The sequence below is a fragment of the Fistularia commersonii genome, chromosome 14, assembly GCF_037954325.1.
Source record: "Fistularia commersonii isolate RoL2024-O1a breed Wild chromosome 14, RoL_Fcom_v1.0, whole genome shotgun sequence".
Lineage (NCBI taxonomy): Eukaryota > Metazoa > Chordata > Actinopteri > Syngnathiformes > Fistulariidae > Fistularia > Fistularia commersonii.
In genome coordinates this window covers 1,847,671-1,864,253 of record NC_141297.1, presented here as the reverse complement: position 1 = coordinate 1,864,253, position 16,583 = coordinate 1,847,671, and the positions used below count along the sequence as shown (strand labels likewise).

Sequence of the window (16,583 nt, the reverse complement as noted above, 5' to 3'; positions counted from 1 at the left end):
CGAAAACGTTTCTTTGTTTTCGGATGTTTCGAGGGCGTCTTGTCGGACTTCTAGGGAGAGAGCGATCGGAGTCCATCCCTGTTTACACACCGCAAGGTGGAGGCTTGGCTGGATCAGGACAAATTGTTTTTTCTTTTTAAATCAATTCTTACTTTGCTAACTGTGCTAAAACTGGAAAGTTGTACGATGTAGGCTAGAGTGTTTCTTCTTTCTGCACTTTTTTTAATAGTTAACCGCGATCCTAGCTGGAATTAGAACATTTCGAGACGAAGGGTGAATGTTTCGAACCCTCCGTCGGTAAATGTTTGGTTGACGTCTTCTGTTTTTTTTTTTTTCGTTCACTCGTCATCTACGCCGCTAATCCTGCACTCAGGGTCACGGGAGCTGCGGCCTTTCTCAGATGTGATTGGACGAGAGGCGGCGTTCAACCCTGGATCTATCGGAGGGCCACGTGCACGAGGTCGCTCATTCACATAGAGACTTAAAACCATTCACTCGTTCATTCACCCATCGCATGGAGACATAAATCCACCCGCTCACGTGTCAAAACATGCAATAATTCACTCGTTCATTCACAAATCACAAAGACAAACATCCGTTCACCTCCTTGTTGTTTCCACTCATTCATTCACGACATACAAACACAAGCGTTCACTCCTTCATTCACATAGAAAGAAATACAGACACTCGTTCATTCACACACACCATACTGACATTCATTCGTTCATTCACAGAAAGAAATACCGACAATCATTCATTCCCACACACCATACTGACATTCTCTCGTTCACTCACACACCGCACAGACACACGAGCATTCACTCATTCATTCACATATAAAGAAAACACGCTCATTCATTCACACACCTTACTGACGTACAAGCATTCACTCATTCATTTACACACCATGCAAACATTCACTCATTCATTCAGATATAAAGAAATATAGACACTCACCCATTCACACACACTATACAGATATACAAGCATTCACTCATTCATTCGCCTATAAAGAAATACAGACACTCACTCATTCACGCACCTTATTGAAATACAAGCATTCACTCATTCATTCACGTAAAGGCATACATTCATTCATTTATACGCCATGCAAACATTCACTCATACATTCACATATATCCTCACTCATTCACACACCATACTGATATTCACTCATTCATCCACACGCCATAATGACATACGAGCATTCACTCATTCATTTACATATACAGAAATATAGGCACTCACTCATTCACACACCATACTGATAGTCACTCGTTCATTCACACACCATGCAGGCATACAAGCATTCTCTCATTCATTCACATGTAAAGTAAGACACTCATTCATTCACACACCTGACTGACGTACAAGCATTCACTCATTCATTCGTATATCAAGAAATACAGACACTCACTCATTCACGCACCTTATTGAAATACAAGAATTCACTCATTCATTCACGTAAAGGCATACATTCATTCATTTATACGCCATGCAAAAATTCATTCATACATTCACATATATACTCACTCATTCACACACCATACTGATATTCACTCATTCATCCACACACCATAATGACATACAAGCATTCACTCATTCATTCACATAAAGACATACACTCATTCATTTACACACCATGCAAACATTCACTCATACATTCACATTTACAGACACTCATAAATTCACACACCATGCAGACATTCACTCGTTCATTCACACACCATGCAAATATTCACTCATTCATTCACACACACACCATACTGACATTCACTCATTCATTCACACACCTTGCAAACACTCACTCATTCATTCACACACACCATACTGACATTCACTCATTCATTCACATATAAAGAAATACAGACACTCATTCATTCACACACCATGACATACAAGCATTCACTCATTCATTTACACACCATGCAAACATTCACTCATTCATTCACATGTACAGAAATACAGACACTCGTTCATTCACACATTCATTCACCCCCTCGTCATTTTGATAAAATCATTCACTCATTCATTCACATGTACAGAAATACAGACACTCATTCATTCGTGTGTCACAGAGACATACAAGCGTAAGTTCTGTTCTGTCACTCGTCACATCCAGACGCACAGGAATTCACTCGCTCATACATTCACATATCAGACGGTCAACCATTCACCCTCTCATTCACACCTCATGTAGGACAAGCGTTTCAGACCAGGCCAGCAGATTTTCTGATGCGCTAACTTCACCAACAGCAACAACCCCCGACATCTAGATCGCTCTGCGGCAAAACTTGCATCCGGCCGTCGTGAAGGAGTCGGACTGATGGCCCGTCCAGGCTTTCGGAAGCAGGTTCTCTCAAGGGTTCTTCTGGAGGTCCAAGCTGGAACCTCTCCTTTTACGCCACAGTTAGCCTCCACCTGAGCCGCGACGCCCCCCCCGGACCACAGAAGAACCACTTCCTGGTCCACATCTCTCAACCAATCCCAGTACCGGGAATGTGCGAGGACAAAGCAAAGCGGGATTATCTCAGCCAATCACGTCTCAGCACTGGATTAATAAAGACACCTCCGGCACATGAGTTGCGAAATCTGCAACCGTGATTTTTTTTTTTTTGTTTTTTTAGAAAAAGTTAAATCACGCACAGCTGAATGTCCCAGATAAATAGGAAATATTAATCTAAGTGTATTTTAAAAGATTTCCCAAAATGCACTGCTCTCCCTCAACACTGGTTATTGCTGATATGATTTTTTTATTTTTTTCATTTTCTAAATTAAAAAAAAAAAAACAAAAACTTTTTTTCACCTGCTTGTCCGTTTTTTTTTTTTTTTTCCCGCCGCCGTCGGGCTTCACGGATGAGAGGCCGTGACCTCGCCTTTCTGCGTCCGACTGCTTAAAAAGGGGACTCACACTCGCGCTCGGCCGCAGACGGCGGCATTTGCTATTCATAAATTCTCAAAATCGTAAATATTTTCCAAAATCCTGTCCCGGTCCGATCTTAAGAGGATGCAAATATGATGCAGAGAACGTCCGGGTCACAAAAACGGCGTGCCGGCTCCGCATGCTGAATCACCAACCGTCTACCCAGAGAACCTGTGATCATAAAAAACACAAAAAAAAACACTTACTTATTCATATATTCTGGACTTTACTGCAGGAAGAAGGAGCTGGTGTCATTCATGTGGAAGGTTTTCCCGTCTGAATAAAACAACAAAAAATAAGCGTCAAGTATCAATAGACTTCCTGTCAGGATAAATCAGTGATACACTAGCAAATATTATATTTGAGCTAGACAGTGTGTGTATAGATAGATGTGTAACTATACATAAAATATAATTATGTCTCTGAAGATAATTCTCAAGATAATTTGAGCCAATGCTGATATGTGTCACTAGAAAAAAAGGCTTGATCTGCCGATGTTATTCATAAGTATCTTTGTGACACTGCTAATAATGCTAACAGATAAGATAATTATCTTATCTAATAAATGTTATTTTTTATATGATAAACTATTTTATAAAATAAACATATATATATATAAACATATATATACATATATATACAATATTTTTATTTCAATAAATATATAATTGCATTATATATTTATTTTTATACAATATATTTACTTATCTTAAAAAAACATTATTGTTCATGCGATGAACTTTATTATACAATAAATATATTTATACAATATATTCTTTACAATAAATACATTGTATAATTATTTTATACAATACATTTACTAATCTTAATAAATTTTATTATTTTTGTGATCAACTCTATTATACAATATATATATTTCTTACAATAAATATATTGTATATTTGTTATACAATATATTTACTTATCTTAATAAACATTATTGTTAAGGCGATAAACTATATCATATAATAAATATATTTCTTACAATTTATTTATACAATGTATTTATTACAATAAATATACTATATAATTAACTATATCATATAATTATTATTATACAATATATCTACTTTTACAACTAACTTTATAAATTCTTTTGTCACAGCAGCGTAACAGTTACAGTGTCAAAAAAAAATGAATATAGATTTAAATATAAATCGAGAGACAATCAGAAGACGATTAAAACGACAACATAAACAGAGTGACAATAGCGATGATAAAAATAAAAGAAATAAACCAAAAATAAGCAGGATGTGAATGAGCTGAGACCGAGAAGGAGATTTCGGGCACGACACGCGTGAATGTATGAGGTCACGAGGTCGTGAGCGTGTATGAATATAATATAAGTATAAACTAGGAAAATAAACTACACTGGACTAAAAACACAGATGCAAGAAAAGGTCAGAGCCGTCTGTTCTGTCTCAGGAGACTCGAGTCTTTCAGTGTCTGCAGATGTTTGGCGTCCAACATCGACGTGTGTGTTAGCATGCCGACGCTAACACACTGAATAAGCTCATCAGGGAGGCCGGCGCCGTCCTGGGAGTCGATTGAAAGACGGATGCCGAAGAAGCCTTTCTGAGGATGGGAGGTCCAGGATAAGCCCCGCCTCTCGCCCAGTGACAGCAGGAATAGGCTCCGCCCCCACGCCACGCTAAGTTAGCAGTCGAGATAACGAATGCACGAATAAACGGGTTTTTCTCACAGTCATATCAAACTCACTTTTAGAGAAACGATAAATAAATCCCTTATCTTTTTTTTTTTTTTTTTTTTTTTTTCTTCATTCGACCTATTATTTGCCGCTACATGATAAAATATTTACGAATATATTTTTTTTTTTTCTGGTCCCACGTGTCGACGTCGGCTGGAAAAAATAAAATAATCATTGACACATTGTGGAGATGCATCGACGGTGCACATCTCCGCCTCCTCCTCCCTCTCTGCACTCGTTCCCTTCCCCATCCTTGCTGCAGTGTCACACACACACACACACACACACACACACTCATGCACGAACACACACTCCGTTCCTGACCCTCCGCCAGGATCATGCACGCCTTCGCTCCCAGGTAAGTTTCCGAGGGCCCGAGTCATTCTGTTCTAATTTCTCCGCAGTTTCAGCTGTTTTTTTTTGTGCAGTTTTTGCCCGTTAGGAGCTTCAGGCCCCAAAGCACTGATTTAACCTCTTCTTGAAGGTTATTTAAGATGAGCTTCTCGTCCCGATCTACGATTATTATTCCTTTTTTATGTTCTTTTACTTTGGCCGACGGCTCCTATTCTTAGCGATTACTTTAACCGATTGGTTTTCGCAGCGGAGAGTAAAAGCAGATTTACGAACGGTGATTAAGATGGAATATAGATTCCAGGCTCTCGATTGCGGCGATACGGCTAATGGATGTGTTTTGGAGCATCTGGTCAAACGACGTTCGTATCTTGAGAAATTTGTACGCCGGAGGAGCCGGAGGAAAGGCGGTCGGCTCGGGGTAAAACGCTTACTCAGCGCTTTCTGGATGTCTCTGCAACCCCCGGACGGAAATGGCGCTTGCATCTTAAAGCGACCACCGGAGAGCATTTAAAGACCGGCTGCTCGCGTGTAATACGAGACGGCGGAACCCGAGGGAGGAAATTCGACGTTTCCTCCGGATGTCCTGCATAATGCAAATTAGCATGTGTCGGCGTTTGACTTTATAACATATGTGCTAACATGTTGCTAAAACTGCTTCTTCACCCTTTGTGTTTATGCATTTGCGTTAAAAACCAACAAGCGAACCGTGAACCGATTCACGGCGTCACCGGGAACTCTGAGATCGTGAGAAAAAAAATTAAAAAATATTAAACATGACGTGATCCGTGCATGTATGGAGTTAAATCTAGCTTGTTTCATTCGTTCATTCTTGTCGAAAATGTGTTTGAGCTGTGGGAGGAACCCGGAGAACCTGGAGGAACGTGGAGACTCCACACAGAAAGGTCTCCAACCAATGACCTTCTTGCTGTGAGGCTTGAAATGCTAACAGCCTTAGCATTTATCTCTTGTTTTTCTAAATCTGCTTCAAATCTTGAAGAAAAATGACTCCAGTCTCACGATTGTCTTTGGAAAACCACTCAGCGTTTGATAAGAACATCAATAGTAATGCAGTGAAAGCTGCTGTTACAATGTTTTTTTTATTAAATGAAAGGAAAGGTGGGCAAGACAGTGGTGATACCGCCCGCGCTGTAAGGTCTAGAAACAGTAACAATGAGGAGGCCGAGCTGGAGGTGGCAGAGATGAAGATGTTGAAGTTCTCTTTGGGAGTGACCAGGATGGATAGGATCAGGAATGAGTCAGTTAGATGTTTTGGAGAGAAGCCAGACTGAGATGGTTGGGTCATGGACAGAGGAGGGGTAGTGAATATATTGGTAGATGGACACTGCAATGGGAGGTCTAGAGGAAGACCGAAGAGAAGATTTATGGATGTAGTGAGAGAGGATATGACGGTAGTTGGTGTGAGAGAGGAGGATCCAGAGAAAAGGGTTAGATGGAGAAAGTTGATTTGCTCTTGCGACCCCTGAAGGGAAAAGCCTAAAGGAAAAGAAGAATTTGTCACAGGGGTGCAGGACATGTATGACCGCGACAAAGTGATGACTAAAGATGCTTTGGACATGAACACTCCTCTCTCCATGTCCAAACCATGGTGAAGATCTGGAGAGAAGGTTGCTGAAGGTGGCGCTGCCAGGCAGGAGGTCTAGAGGAAGACCAAAGAGAAGATTGATGGATGTAGTGTTGGAAGATATGAGGTTAGTTAGCGTGAGAGGAGAGGATACGGAGAATAACGTAAGATGGAGAAGGTGGATTTGCTCTGGCGACCCCTGACGGGAAAAGCCCAAAGGAAGAGAAGAATTTCTCACAGGGGTGCAGGACATGTATGACCGAGACAAAATGATGACTGAGATGGTTTGGACACTAACACTCCTCTCTTCACGTTCAAACCATGCTGAAGATCTGGGTAGAAGGTTGCTGAAGGTGGAGCTGCCAGGCAGCAGGTCTAGAAGAAGAAGGTTGATGGACGTTGCGTGAGAGGATATGAATGTAGCTGGTGAGAGAGGGGGATCCAGAAAATAGGGTTAGATGGAGAAGGTGGAATCGCTCTGGTGACCCCCGAAGGGAAAAACCCAAAGCAGAAGAAGAAGAAGAAGATTGTTTTCCACGTCCATCAGACCGTCTTCTAAATAAATGGCCCAAAATAGCAAGCTGGATCCGGGATGAACATTAAACACGCCAAGGAGGTAAATGTTTAAAGAGCTTCGCGGAGATGGAAACGCGATCCTTCCAAAGACCTCCACGTGTCCCCGTCTTACGCTCTCGTCTTGACATTTATGTGTTGAAACGTTCCCAAACCCAGGCCTTATCTGGCGCCGGTCCGGGATGAAGAAGCAGAATCTCAGAGGAAAGCCAAGTCTCGCCACGCCAGGCAGACCCGGAGGTCCACGCAGGTAAGGGACCCTCAAAGAAGTCTTAGAGTTTGCCTTACTTCGCGTGACTGACGCGATGGACGCCGTGCAGGGCGTGACCCTGACGGACCTGAGGGAAGCTCAGAAGAGCCTGTCGCCTCTGGACTGGAGGACAGAAGATGGAGGAGCTGAAAGGTCCTGCCGCAGGAAAGGCTCGGCGGACGGCCGGAGGGTCGAGAGCAACCCGGAAACCGCGGATCCGTCCGAGCTCGGCTGGACCGACGTCGACGAGGTCGGCGAGGGAAGGGGCGGGGGGGGTCCGAGAGGGGTGACGGTTCTTCTCAATCTTCAACCTTCCACGTCGGCACAGGAAGGGAACGTCCAGGCCGGTTCGGAAACCTTCCCCCGCTGTCAAATCACGAGCCTCTCGCCTCGCGGCCCAACCGGAGGTTGGTATCACGGGGTTATTTTTGGGCGCCGGTCAGCAGACGCGCGTTTTACGTAACGTGGCTTTGTTTTGGCGTGCAGGCGAAGAGCAGCGGCGGCGGCGGCGGCACGATGAGAATCAGAACCCCATCGAAGAAGCAGCGCCGGTGACCTTTGACACGGATCCGCGAGGAGACGCCCTCATGGAGGTACGTCTCCTTCTAGGAGTTTGCTGATCTTCTCTTGTTAAACCACTAGATGGAGCCAAGGCTTTTCCCAACGGTGTTTTTTTTTTTTTTTCCCGGGTCCATCACAAACCGACAGAACCTTCTCCAGAAGGTCTTCTTTGAATAGCGAACCCACACAAAGCGCGAGATCACAGAAGTTCATGTTCTTCACTCTCCGTCCGAGACGCCGCCGACGATCACCTTCTCCGTCTACCTGAAGCTCGGAAGCCCCGAGAGGCGAGCCGGCCTTCAAAAGGCGTCCCTGATGCAACATTTAGAGACGAACCGCAATCGTTTTCCGCCGTCGCGACGCAGCACGCGGTTCTTTTTTCGACGTGGAGTCCTGTTTAATTTCTCGGAGAGGACCCCTCCTCCCCTCCCACGCTCTCCGAGTGGCTTCATATCACATGGCCGAGGTGTCTCGGCATTCCATACCATATTGGGCAAAACCGAGACCATCTCCGGAATCGGAGAGGATCGCCGTCCTGGATATCGCGCTTCTCGGCCCCGACGAAAAATTTCGGCGTCGGGATTTTCGGGAAGGAACGATAAGAAATGAGATTTCCAGGACGGCGTCAGAAACCCCCGGATGGCGAAGGCGCGATAGAGCGCGATCGGAAATCGGTTTTTCCCTCGCCGGCGAACCTCGGGTCAGAGGATCAGCTGCCGCCACCCCTCCTCCTCCTCCTCCTCCTCCTCCTCCGCGGCGGAATCTGGAACAGGGATCAGTCCGTAACATGAGAGTCTCTTAGCGGACTAAATCTGTCCGCGATAATCGCTCCGGGCAGCCGGGTTTCATCGGCCGCCCGTCACCCGGACTAACAGATATTTCCACGTCGCGACGAAGAGAAAGACAGGTGTTGGGGAACGTCGGTAAGGGTCGGCGAAGACGCCCAGGTGGATCCAGAGGCGGCGCTTCCAACTCCGGATCATGCGACAAAATCCTCCGGCGGGTGTTTCGAGATTGGGTATCCGAGTCTGAATTCCTGGCGGTGGATAGCAGAACGATATCACTTACGGAACTGTTCCGCCGCAGGATTTAATAGTCCGCTTCCCCCCCAACGCCCCCCTGCGTACACGATAATACATAAACGGCGCGGAGCTTATCTTTAAACCAGAGGGTTTTTCAAAGTCGTCTCCCGGGAGGCTCCAGACCCTTTTGGGGTGGAGATATTACATCCGTTATCAACGGGGTCGTGCGGAAAAGTCCGGGATGGATGTTATTTTGGTAAACACGCAGCGGAGATACGCCGGATTTCGAGAGTTTTCCCACAGTTTGAGACGAACGACCGAAACGCGGCAGAACTTTTTAGTGCGGTTGATGCATGTGAGGTCGTCAGGCTTTGGCTCGGACGGGACGGGATTTGGCATCGGAACGTCACGACTCCCTCGGACGCCGGGAGGCTTCGCTCCAACTCGTGAATCATCCCTGGATTTAGCTTTCTTTATTAATGAGTTTGTCCTGAGAAGGCGGAAAGTTCCCGGTTAATTGGTGTCAAAGAAGCCGGTAAACGTAAATACGCCGCGAAGGGAAAGCGACGCGCCCGCTTTCGACGCTCGTTGGATATTCGGCCGATAATTACAGTCTTTATGTCGGTGAGACGACTTTCAGTATTCTAGAAATACGCCGCTGAGTCATTTTACGTCCGTCTATTTCCTCTGTGAGTTCCATGCTAATGAAGAACGCTCAGTGTTCCTCAGCCCGGGCTGGTTTTTGGGAGGACGGAGTTCAGGAACAGGCCTGCGCTGTGAACCGCACTATAAAAGGAAGATAGCGACCAGCCGGCTTTTGATTATGGGAACAACGAGTGTGTGTGTGTGTGTGTGTGTGTGTGTGGGCGAGGGGTTCCTTTAAAGGACTATTTTGAAGTTGCATATCCCTCCAATCTGATATTGTGGTTTTAAACGCAACAGAATCATCTATAGACTACAGTGAGGGGTTAGCGTAGCATAGCATTCAAACATGTACTGGAAATGGAGTCGGCAGGTAAACATCACACTTCTTCCTAATAAACAAACAACAAAACTAATAATAACAACAACACAACAATAATAACAATAATTATAATAGGAATAATAATGATAGAAGAATAATACTATGAATTAATTATTGATGATATACAATTACAAATCATATACAATTGAAAAAAGTGAATATCATAATAATAGTTATAATAATATTAACAATAATCATTGAATTAATAATAATAACAATATAACAATAAATATCATAATAATAGTTATAATAATATTAACAATAATCATTGAATTAATAATAATAACAATATAACAATAAATATAATAATAATAGTTATAATAATATTAACACCAATAATCATTTAATTAATAATAATAACAATATAACAATAAATATAATAATAATAGTTATAATAATATTAACACCAATAATCATTTAATTAATATTAATAACAATATAACAATAAATATAATAATAATAGTTATAATAATATTAACACCAATAATCATATAGTTAATAATAATAACAATTATAATAATAAATATCATAATAATAGTTATAATAATATTAACAACAATAATCAAATAATTAATAACAATAATAATTAATATAATAATAATAGTTATAAGTATGATCCTATGTTGATTATAAAACTACTATTTCTACTGATATCATATCCATCGATATAATTATTATTACAATTATTATTTTACTATGATTATTATTGTTGTTTTGAGATGGGATGGATGATTATGGTTACGACACATCAAACCCAATCCTTCATATGGAGACAAACAAGCATTCAGCTCCAGAAAAGCCTTCAGAGCAGCTCTGTTTCTCCAAGCAAAGAAACATTTCAGCTCAGATGTTGCAATGACAGTTGCTTTACAAACTTTTTCTCATAGTTTGAATAACTTCTGCAGGCGCTTCACATAGTTTGCGTCAAAAATACAAACAAAATGAAACAGAACCAAAGCATGAAATTCCATTTCTATAGTCTATTAATTTGTCGGCGGTGGCAGAGGTCGGTTTCCCGACGCTGCGACGACGCGCCGATTTCAGCCTCACATTCTCAGAGCGACACAAAAAAAAACCAATGACCCAGTTTGGAGCCAAAACACAGTCAAACATTTCAACGGACGATTACAAAATTCCGGGAATTGCATTAACCCTCGCGATCGAACTGTTTATACCGCGGCGTGGGCGGGCGGGCGGGGGGGGGGTGCTTATTGCAAAACGCATGAGAATTTAACATTTTCTCACATCATTTCATGTCAGGAGACTATTTTTTTTCATTTTTTGGGGGGGAGGGGGGGTCCACATACGACTCGTGTCGCCCACCCTGAAATGTTAAAACCCGGCTCTTCATCGCGCTGCCGGACCGGCCTTCCAGGGATTCACAATCCGCCGGTTCTCTTTGTGCCGCCCCTCATCTCGGTCCACATAAAAGGACAATTTTTAGCCCTGGGAGCCCCTGGCAGGCGGCCACCGAGAGCTGCCAGAGCCGGGGAGGAGGGCGGGGAGGCGAGGGGGGGATTGGGATGGTGACCAAGCAGTGAAAAAGGGGAAGGAGAGAGCGAGAAAGCGAGAGAGGGAGTAGCGGAGGAAGGCAGATGAAGAGAGAGTGTACAAGTTTGGGAATCTTTGCAAGTGGCCGCAGCGGGAGCTAGCTTCCCCCGGCTAGTGTGTTTTGTTTTTTTTTTTACTTTTTCCACATTTCATGGCGGGCCTGGGTGTTACGAACAGGCAGGGGATAAAAAAGGATCGCCGTCCGAGGGTTTCCCGAGGAGACGCTCACACCTGTCGCCCGGAGGAGGATTAAAAAGGGGTCGCGGTTGCATCTGCGTCGTCGTCGTCGTCGCCGGAGGGCGGCGGCCTTTTGTGAATGTTAGAGTAGAAGTCGACCCCCGGCCGGGGAGGAGGCGGAGGAGGAAGGGGGGAGATGTCCTCCTACTACCCCCGCTCCAAGGATCTGACTCGCACCAGGAAGTCGCTGACCGACTCGCCTCCGTCTTCTCCATCCCCTACTGAAAAAAGCTACCGAGTAAGACCTCCGCTTCCCGAGGGCGCTTTTGTCGCTTTACGGCCGGTCGGGAACGCACGCTTCCACCCCGCGGATGCGTTTTTTTACGAAAGAATGCATGCGACTATCTTTTTTTAAACTAAAAGAGGCGGTTCTTGGTCATCCGGTTCGCGGGGAATTCTCGTCGAAATGTCTTGGCAACCGTGAGTTTCTTCGCTTGAAGATGTTCGTCCCAGAAGCTTCTTCCCTTCCAATGTTTGAGTTTCCGAAGTGAACCGCCAGGATTTTGTGCAGGTCTAGGTTATGATGGCTTGTTATGTGAACGGAAGAGTTGATCTGCAGAGACCAGCTGTCAGAGCGCTTGTTATGCTAACAGGGGACGTCGTTCGTGGTGGGATGACCTGGATCGGAAAGGGAAAAGGTAAAGCTAAAAAAAGGAGTGAAACCCGTTGGATCCCATGAACTGAGACTTGTTACCGGGTACCGGTTCCGCTGGTGGGTCTTTCCCGTTTTTTTTTGCCTGGTCCAAATACATCTCGGTATTGATCGCTGTCAATACCGAGACGGATTTGACGGAACGAGCGACACCGCCGTTAGCATAACAACCGCTCTTACAGCTAGTTTCTGCAGATTAGCTCTTCCAGATCAACTCTACCCGCCCCGAAACCCCGGCGGTTCTACTCAGAAACGAAATGAAGAAGCCTCTGGGATGAGGGCGTCTCCAGTCGGCAAGACAAGAAGAGTTCGACAAGAACATTTATTGGAATGATATCGGTGTTAAAACGGCCAGGTTCCTGCTTCCCGATTGGTCTGATGGGTTGGAGGGCGCGAGCCGCCTGCCCGTCTCCTAAATCTTTTAATCTCTCGGGCGTTTTTGACTCGTGTTTTTCCGTCTTCGACGAGTCAAAAATCCACCCATGACACAGCGGATGCTCACCTAGAAGCGCCGACGCCTGTTTTTTTTTTTTTTTTTTAAGCGTCTCCGTGGCGTATCCGCGGTGAAACGCAGGCGTTCATTTTCCGTGACGTCAGCCGCCATCTCTCAGCCGGCGGACTTTTCACGGGAGAGCGAGAGAGAGAAAATCGCGGCGGGGGCGGAATCAGATCGGCGCAATATTTTTAGCGTCCGCCGCTATGTTTTGATGGGAAACCGGGGTCCTGGATGGCGAAATAACGAGTTTCGCAGCTGCGAACGGCGGGAAGGAGCGTAAACAAAGAACAGATTGGGATTATTTCATGACACACATCATTAGACAGAAGTGGGGCGTTTAAGAAAAAAAAAAAAACGAGGAGGAGGAGGAGGAGGAGGAGGGGCGGGATCGCGGAGAAAGGTGAGGGGGATGTGGAAGAAACGTCTTTTATGGTCATGGGAGCCGGGGTGAGATCCAGAAGAGGTGAAGAGGTGGAGGAGGGGAAGGCGTGCACGGCAGCAGGTTGCTCAGATTTTCCTACTTGGAAATCCAGGCCGTCCAGATGAAGTCATGTTGTGACAGAAGCAGACGGAGAGGCTCTGAAAGACAAACGGGTGTTTTGCAAACTGCTGCAGACAATTCCCCCCGCTGCGCTAGCGGAGTCATGCTCTACGCCCGTGTGCGCGCGCACGCGTGTGTGTGTGTGTGTGTGTGTGTGTGTGTGACCCCTCATGTCATGGGATGTCGGGCCGAGCGGCCGTAAAACCAAGGGCCGGTTGTGTTTACAGAGTGCCTTCGGGGATGCTGTTTCCACCAGTGTGTCGCGGTGATGTCCCCCCCCCCCCCCCCTCGCCGCCTCCGGTCGATGGCGTCCGGCCCCCCCCCCCCTCGCATCTGCTGAGCCTCGTCCGCAGCATCGGACGCCCCGGTTATTCCCTAAGAAGGAAATCTGCCGCCGTTCGATGTATCGTTTGGACTCCGGCTCGGGTTCTATGTGGTGCAGGCGGGGGAGATGCTGCCAAGATTTCTATAGATCTAGTATTTGCATTCATTCTTTTATGATGTGCAGACCTGATCCTGCAGTCAGAGCAGGAGGTGATATAGAGATAAACAAACATTCACCCTCTCATTCTTAATCGACATTAATATCACACTCTCATTCAAATACACGCCGACAGACTTTGCGCTCAATCTATCATTTGCGCATCCGAAAGAGACGGGCAGTAAATTCATCCTCTCATTTAAATTTCCCATGGACATACAAAAGTTAATGCATTTGCAAGAATTCACCCTGTCATTCACACGTTCTTAAGAGACATACATTTCACCCTCTCATTAGACATTAAAAAAAATTCACCCTCTCATTGACACATCCCATAGAGAGAAACGATAAATTAACTATCTTGTTCACATTTCCTGAAAACATACAAAAATTCACCCTGTCATTCACGGATATTATATGAATACACAAAAAATTACCCTCTCATTCACAGATGTTTTGGATTTATGCAAATATTCACCCTTTTCATTCTCACATCCTATAGAGACACACACAAAAATTCACCCTCTCATTCACATTTCCTGAAGACATACAAAAATTCACCCTGTCATTCACAGATCTGTTTTAGATAAGCAAAAATTCACCATTTCATTCTCACACCCTATAGAGACATACAAAAAATTAAACCTATCATTCAAACATTCTTAGGAGACATACATTTCACCCTCTCATTCATCCGTCCCATAGAGAGAAACAATTAAGTCACCCTCTCATTCGCATTTCCTATAGATATACAAAAATTCACCCTGTCATTCGCAGATCTTATATAAAAATACAAAAATCACCCTCTCATTCACAGATCTTTTTTTATGTATGCAAAAATTCACCCTTTCATTCACACAACTCCATCTGTCATTTGCACACCGGATAGACAGAATATTCACCCTTTCACTATAAAAATAAATTCACCCTCTCATCCATATATCCTAAAGACACATAAAAAAATGTACTCTCTCATTTACATGTTCTTAAGCGACATGAATTTCACCCTCTCATTCACACATTATGTAGAAACATACAATAAATTCACCCTCTCATTCACATATCCCAGAGTAGGGTGTCAAACTTTAAACACGTCTATCCACAAAGGAAGAAAAATGAGCTGCACGTTTCCGACTGAAGAAACTGTGGCTACTATGCCATGACTCGGAGCGCCCGAGAATGGATTTTCCTGCATGTGGTCTCCGAGCTAAAATGAGTCTGACACCCCCGTCCTATAGAGACGTCGAAAAAATATCACCCTTTCATTCACACGTCCCAGGAGACTTCACACTCAATCTTTCATTCACAGATCCTATAAATAGATGCCACAAATTCACCCTCCCATTCACACATTATATATGGATACATAAAAATTCACCCTCTCAATATATAATTATACAAAAATTCACCCTCTCATTCACACTTTTTATATAAATATACAAAAATTCACCCTCTCATTCACACTTTTTATATAAATATACAAAAATTCACCCTCTCATTCACACATTTTATATAAATATACAAAAATTCACCCTCTCATTCACACATTTTATATAAATATACAAAAATTCACCCTCTCATTCACACTTTTTATATAAATATACAAAAATTCACCCTCTTATTGACACATTTTATATAAATATACAAAAATTCACCCTCTCATTCACACTTTTTATATAAATATACAAAAATTCACCCTCTCATTCACACATTTTATATAAATATACAAAAAAACCACCCTCTCATTCACACATTTTATATAAATATACAAAAAAATCACCCTCTCATTCACACATCATATAGAGACGTTGAATAAATTCGCCATTTCGTTCACGCTTCCTAGAGACGTGCAAAAATTCACCCTCTCATTCAAACGCCCTCTCGAGACCCGATCTGCCATTTAAACATCCTATGAGACAGAAAAATCACCCTTTCACTATTAAAAACAAATTCAACCCCTCATTCAAATTTCCTGAAGAGGCTTACAAAAAAATACAAAAATTCACCCTCCTTCGCACGCGCAAAAGAAACATACACAAATCAACCCTCTCATTTACTCACAATAAAAAGACATGCAAGAATTCATCCTCTCATTCACATGTTCTGAAGAGAAACATACATTTCGCCCTCTCGTTCACACATCATATAGAGACAGAATTCACATCCCATTCCTGCATCATAAAGAGATATAAAATTCACCTTCTCATTCACACACCCTGTTAAGACCTACACAAATTCACTCTCTCATGCGTATAGCAAAGAGATATCACACCCTCTCATTCACTGATCTTACATAGATATACAAAAATTCACCCTCTTCTTTACGGATCCCAGAGAAATACATTTCACTCTGTCATTCACACACAAAACGAAGGCACAAAAATTCACCCTTTCATTCACACATCCTATAGAGACATACAAAAAAAATTCACCCTGTCGTTCACATTTCGTATAGACATGCAAAATGTACCCTGTCATTTGCAGATCTTATATGAATATACAAAAAATCACCCTCTCACTCACAGATTTTTTTTAGATATGCAAAAATTCACCCTTTCATCCACACATCCTATAGAGACATGCAAAAAAATTCACCTTCTCATTTACATTTCCTAAAGACATACTAAA

General features: G+C 43.6%; 1 protein-coding gene across 7 annotated transcripts in view; it reads left to right on the top strand.

The window, feature by feature from the left end:
- Window positions 1-7,741: 7,741 nt before the first annotated feature.
- The window catches only part of ppp1r12b (protein phosphatase 1, regulatory subunit 12B), a 31,536-nt gene continuing 22,694 nt past the window's right edge, over window positions 7,742-16,583 (top strand). For 6 of the 7 annotated variants that reach the window (XM_086159573.1, XM_086159572.1, XM_086159577.1 and 3 more), the window contains exon 1: window positions 11,509-12,023. In XM_086159573.1, the coding sequence (XP_086015699.1) occupies window positions 11,922-12,023 (102 nt within the window). In that variant the 5' untranslated portion in view covers window positions 11,509-11,921. Of the gene's footprint in view, window positions 7,798-7,876; window positions 7,984-11,508; window positions 12,024-16,583 lie in introns of those variants that run through there. The other variant, XM_086159578.1, reaches the window with a different exon arrangement.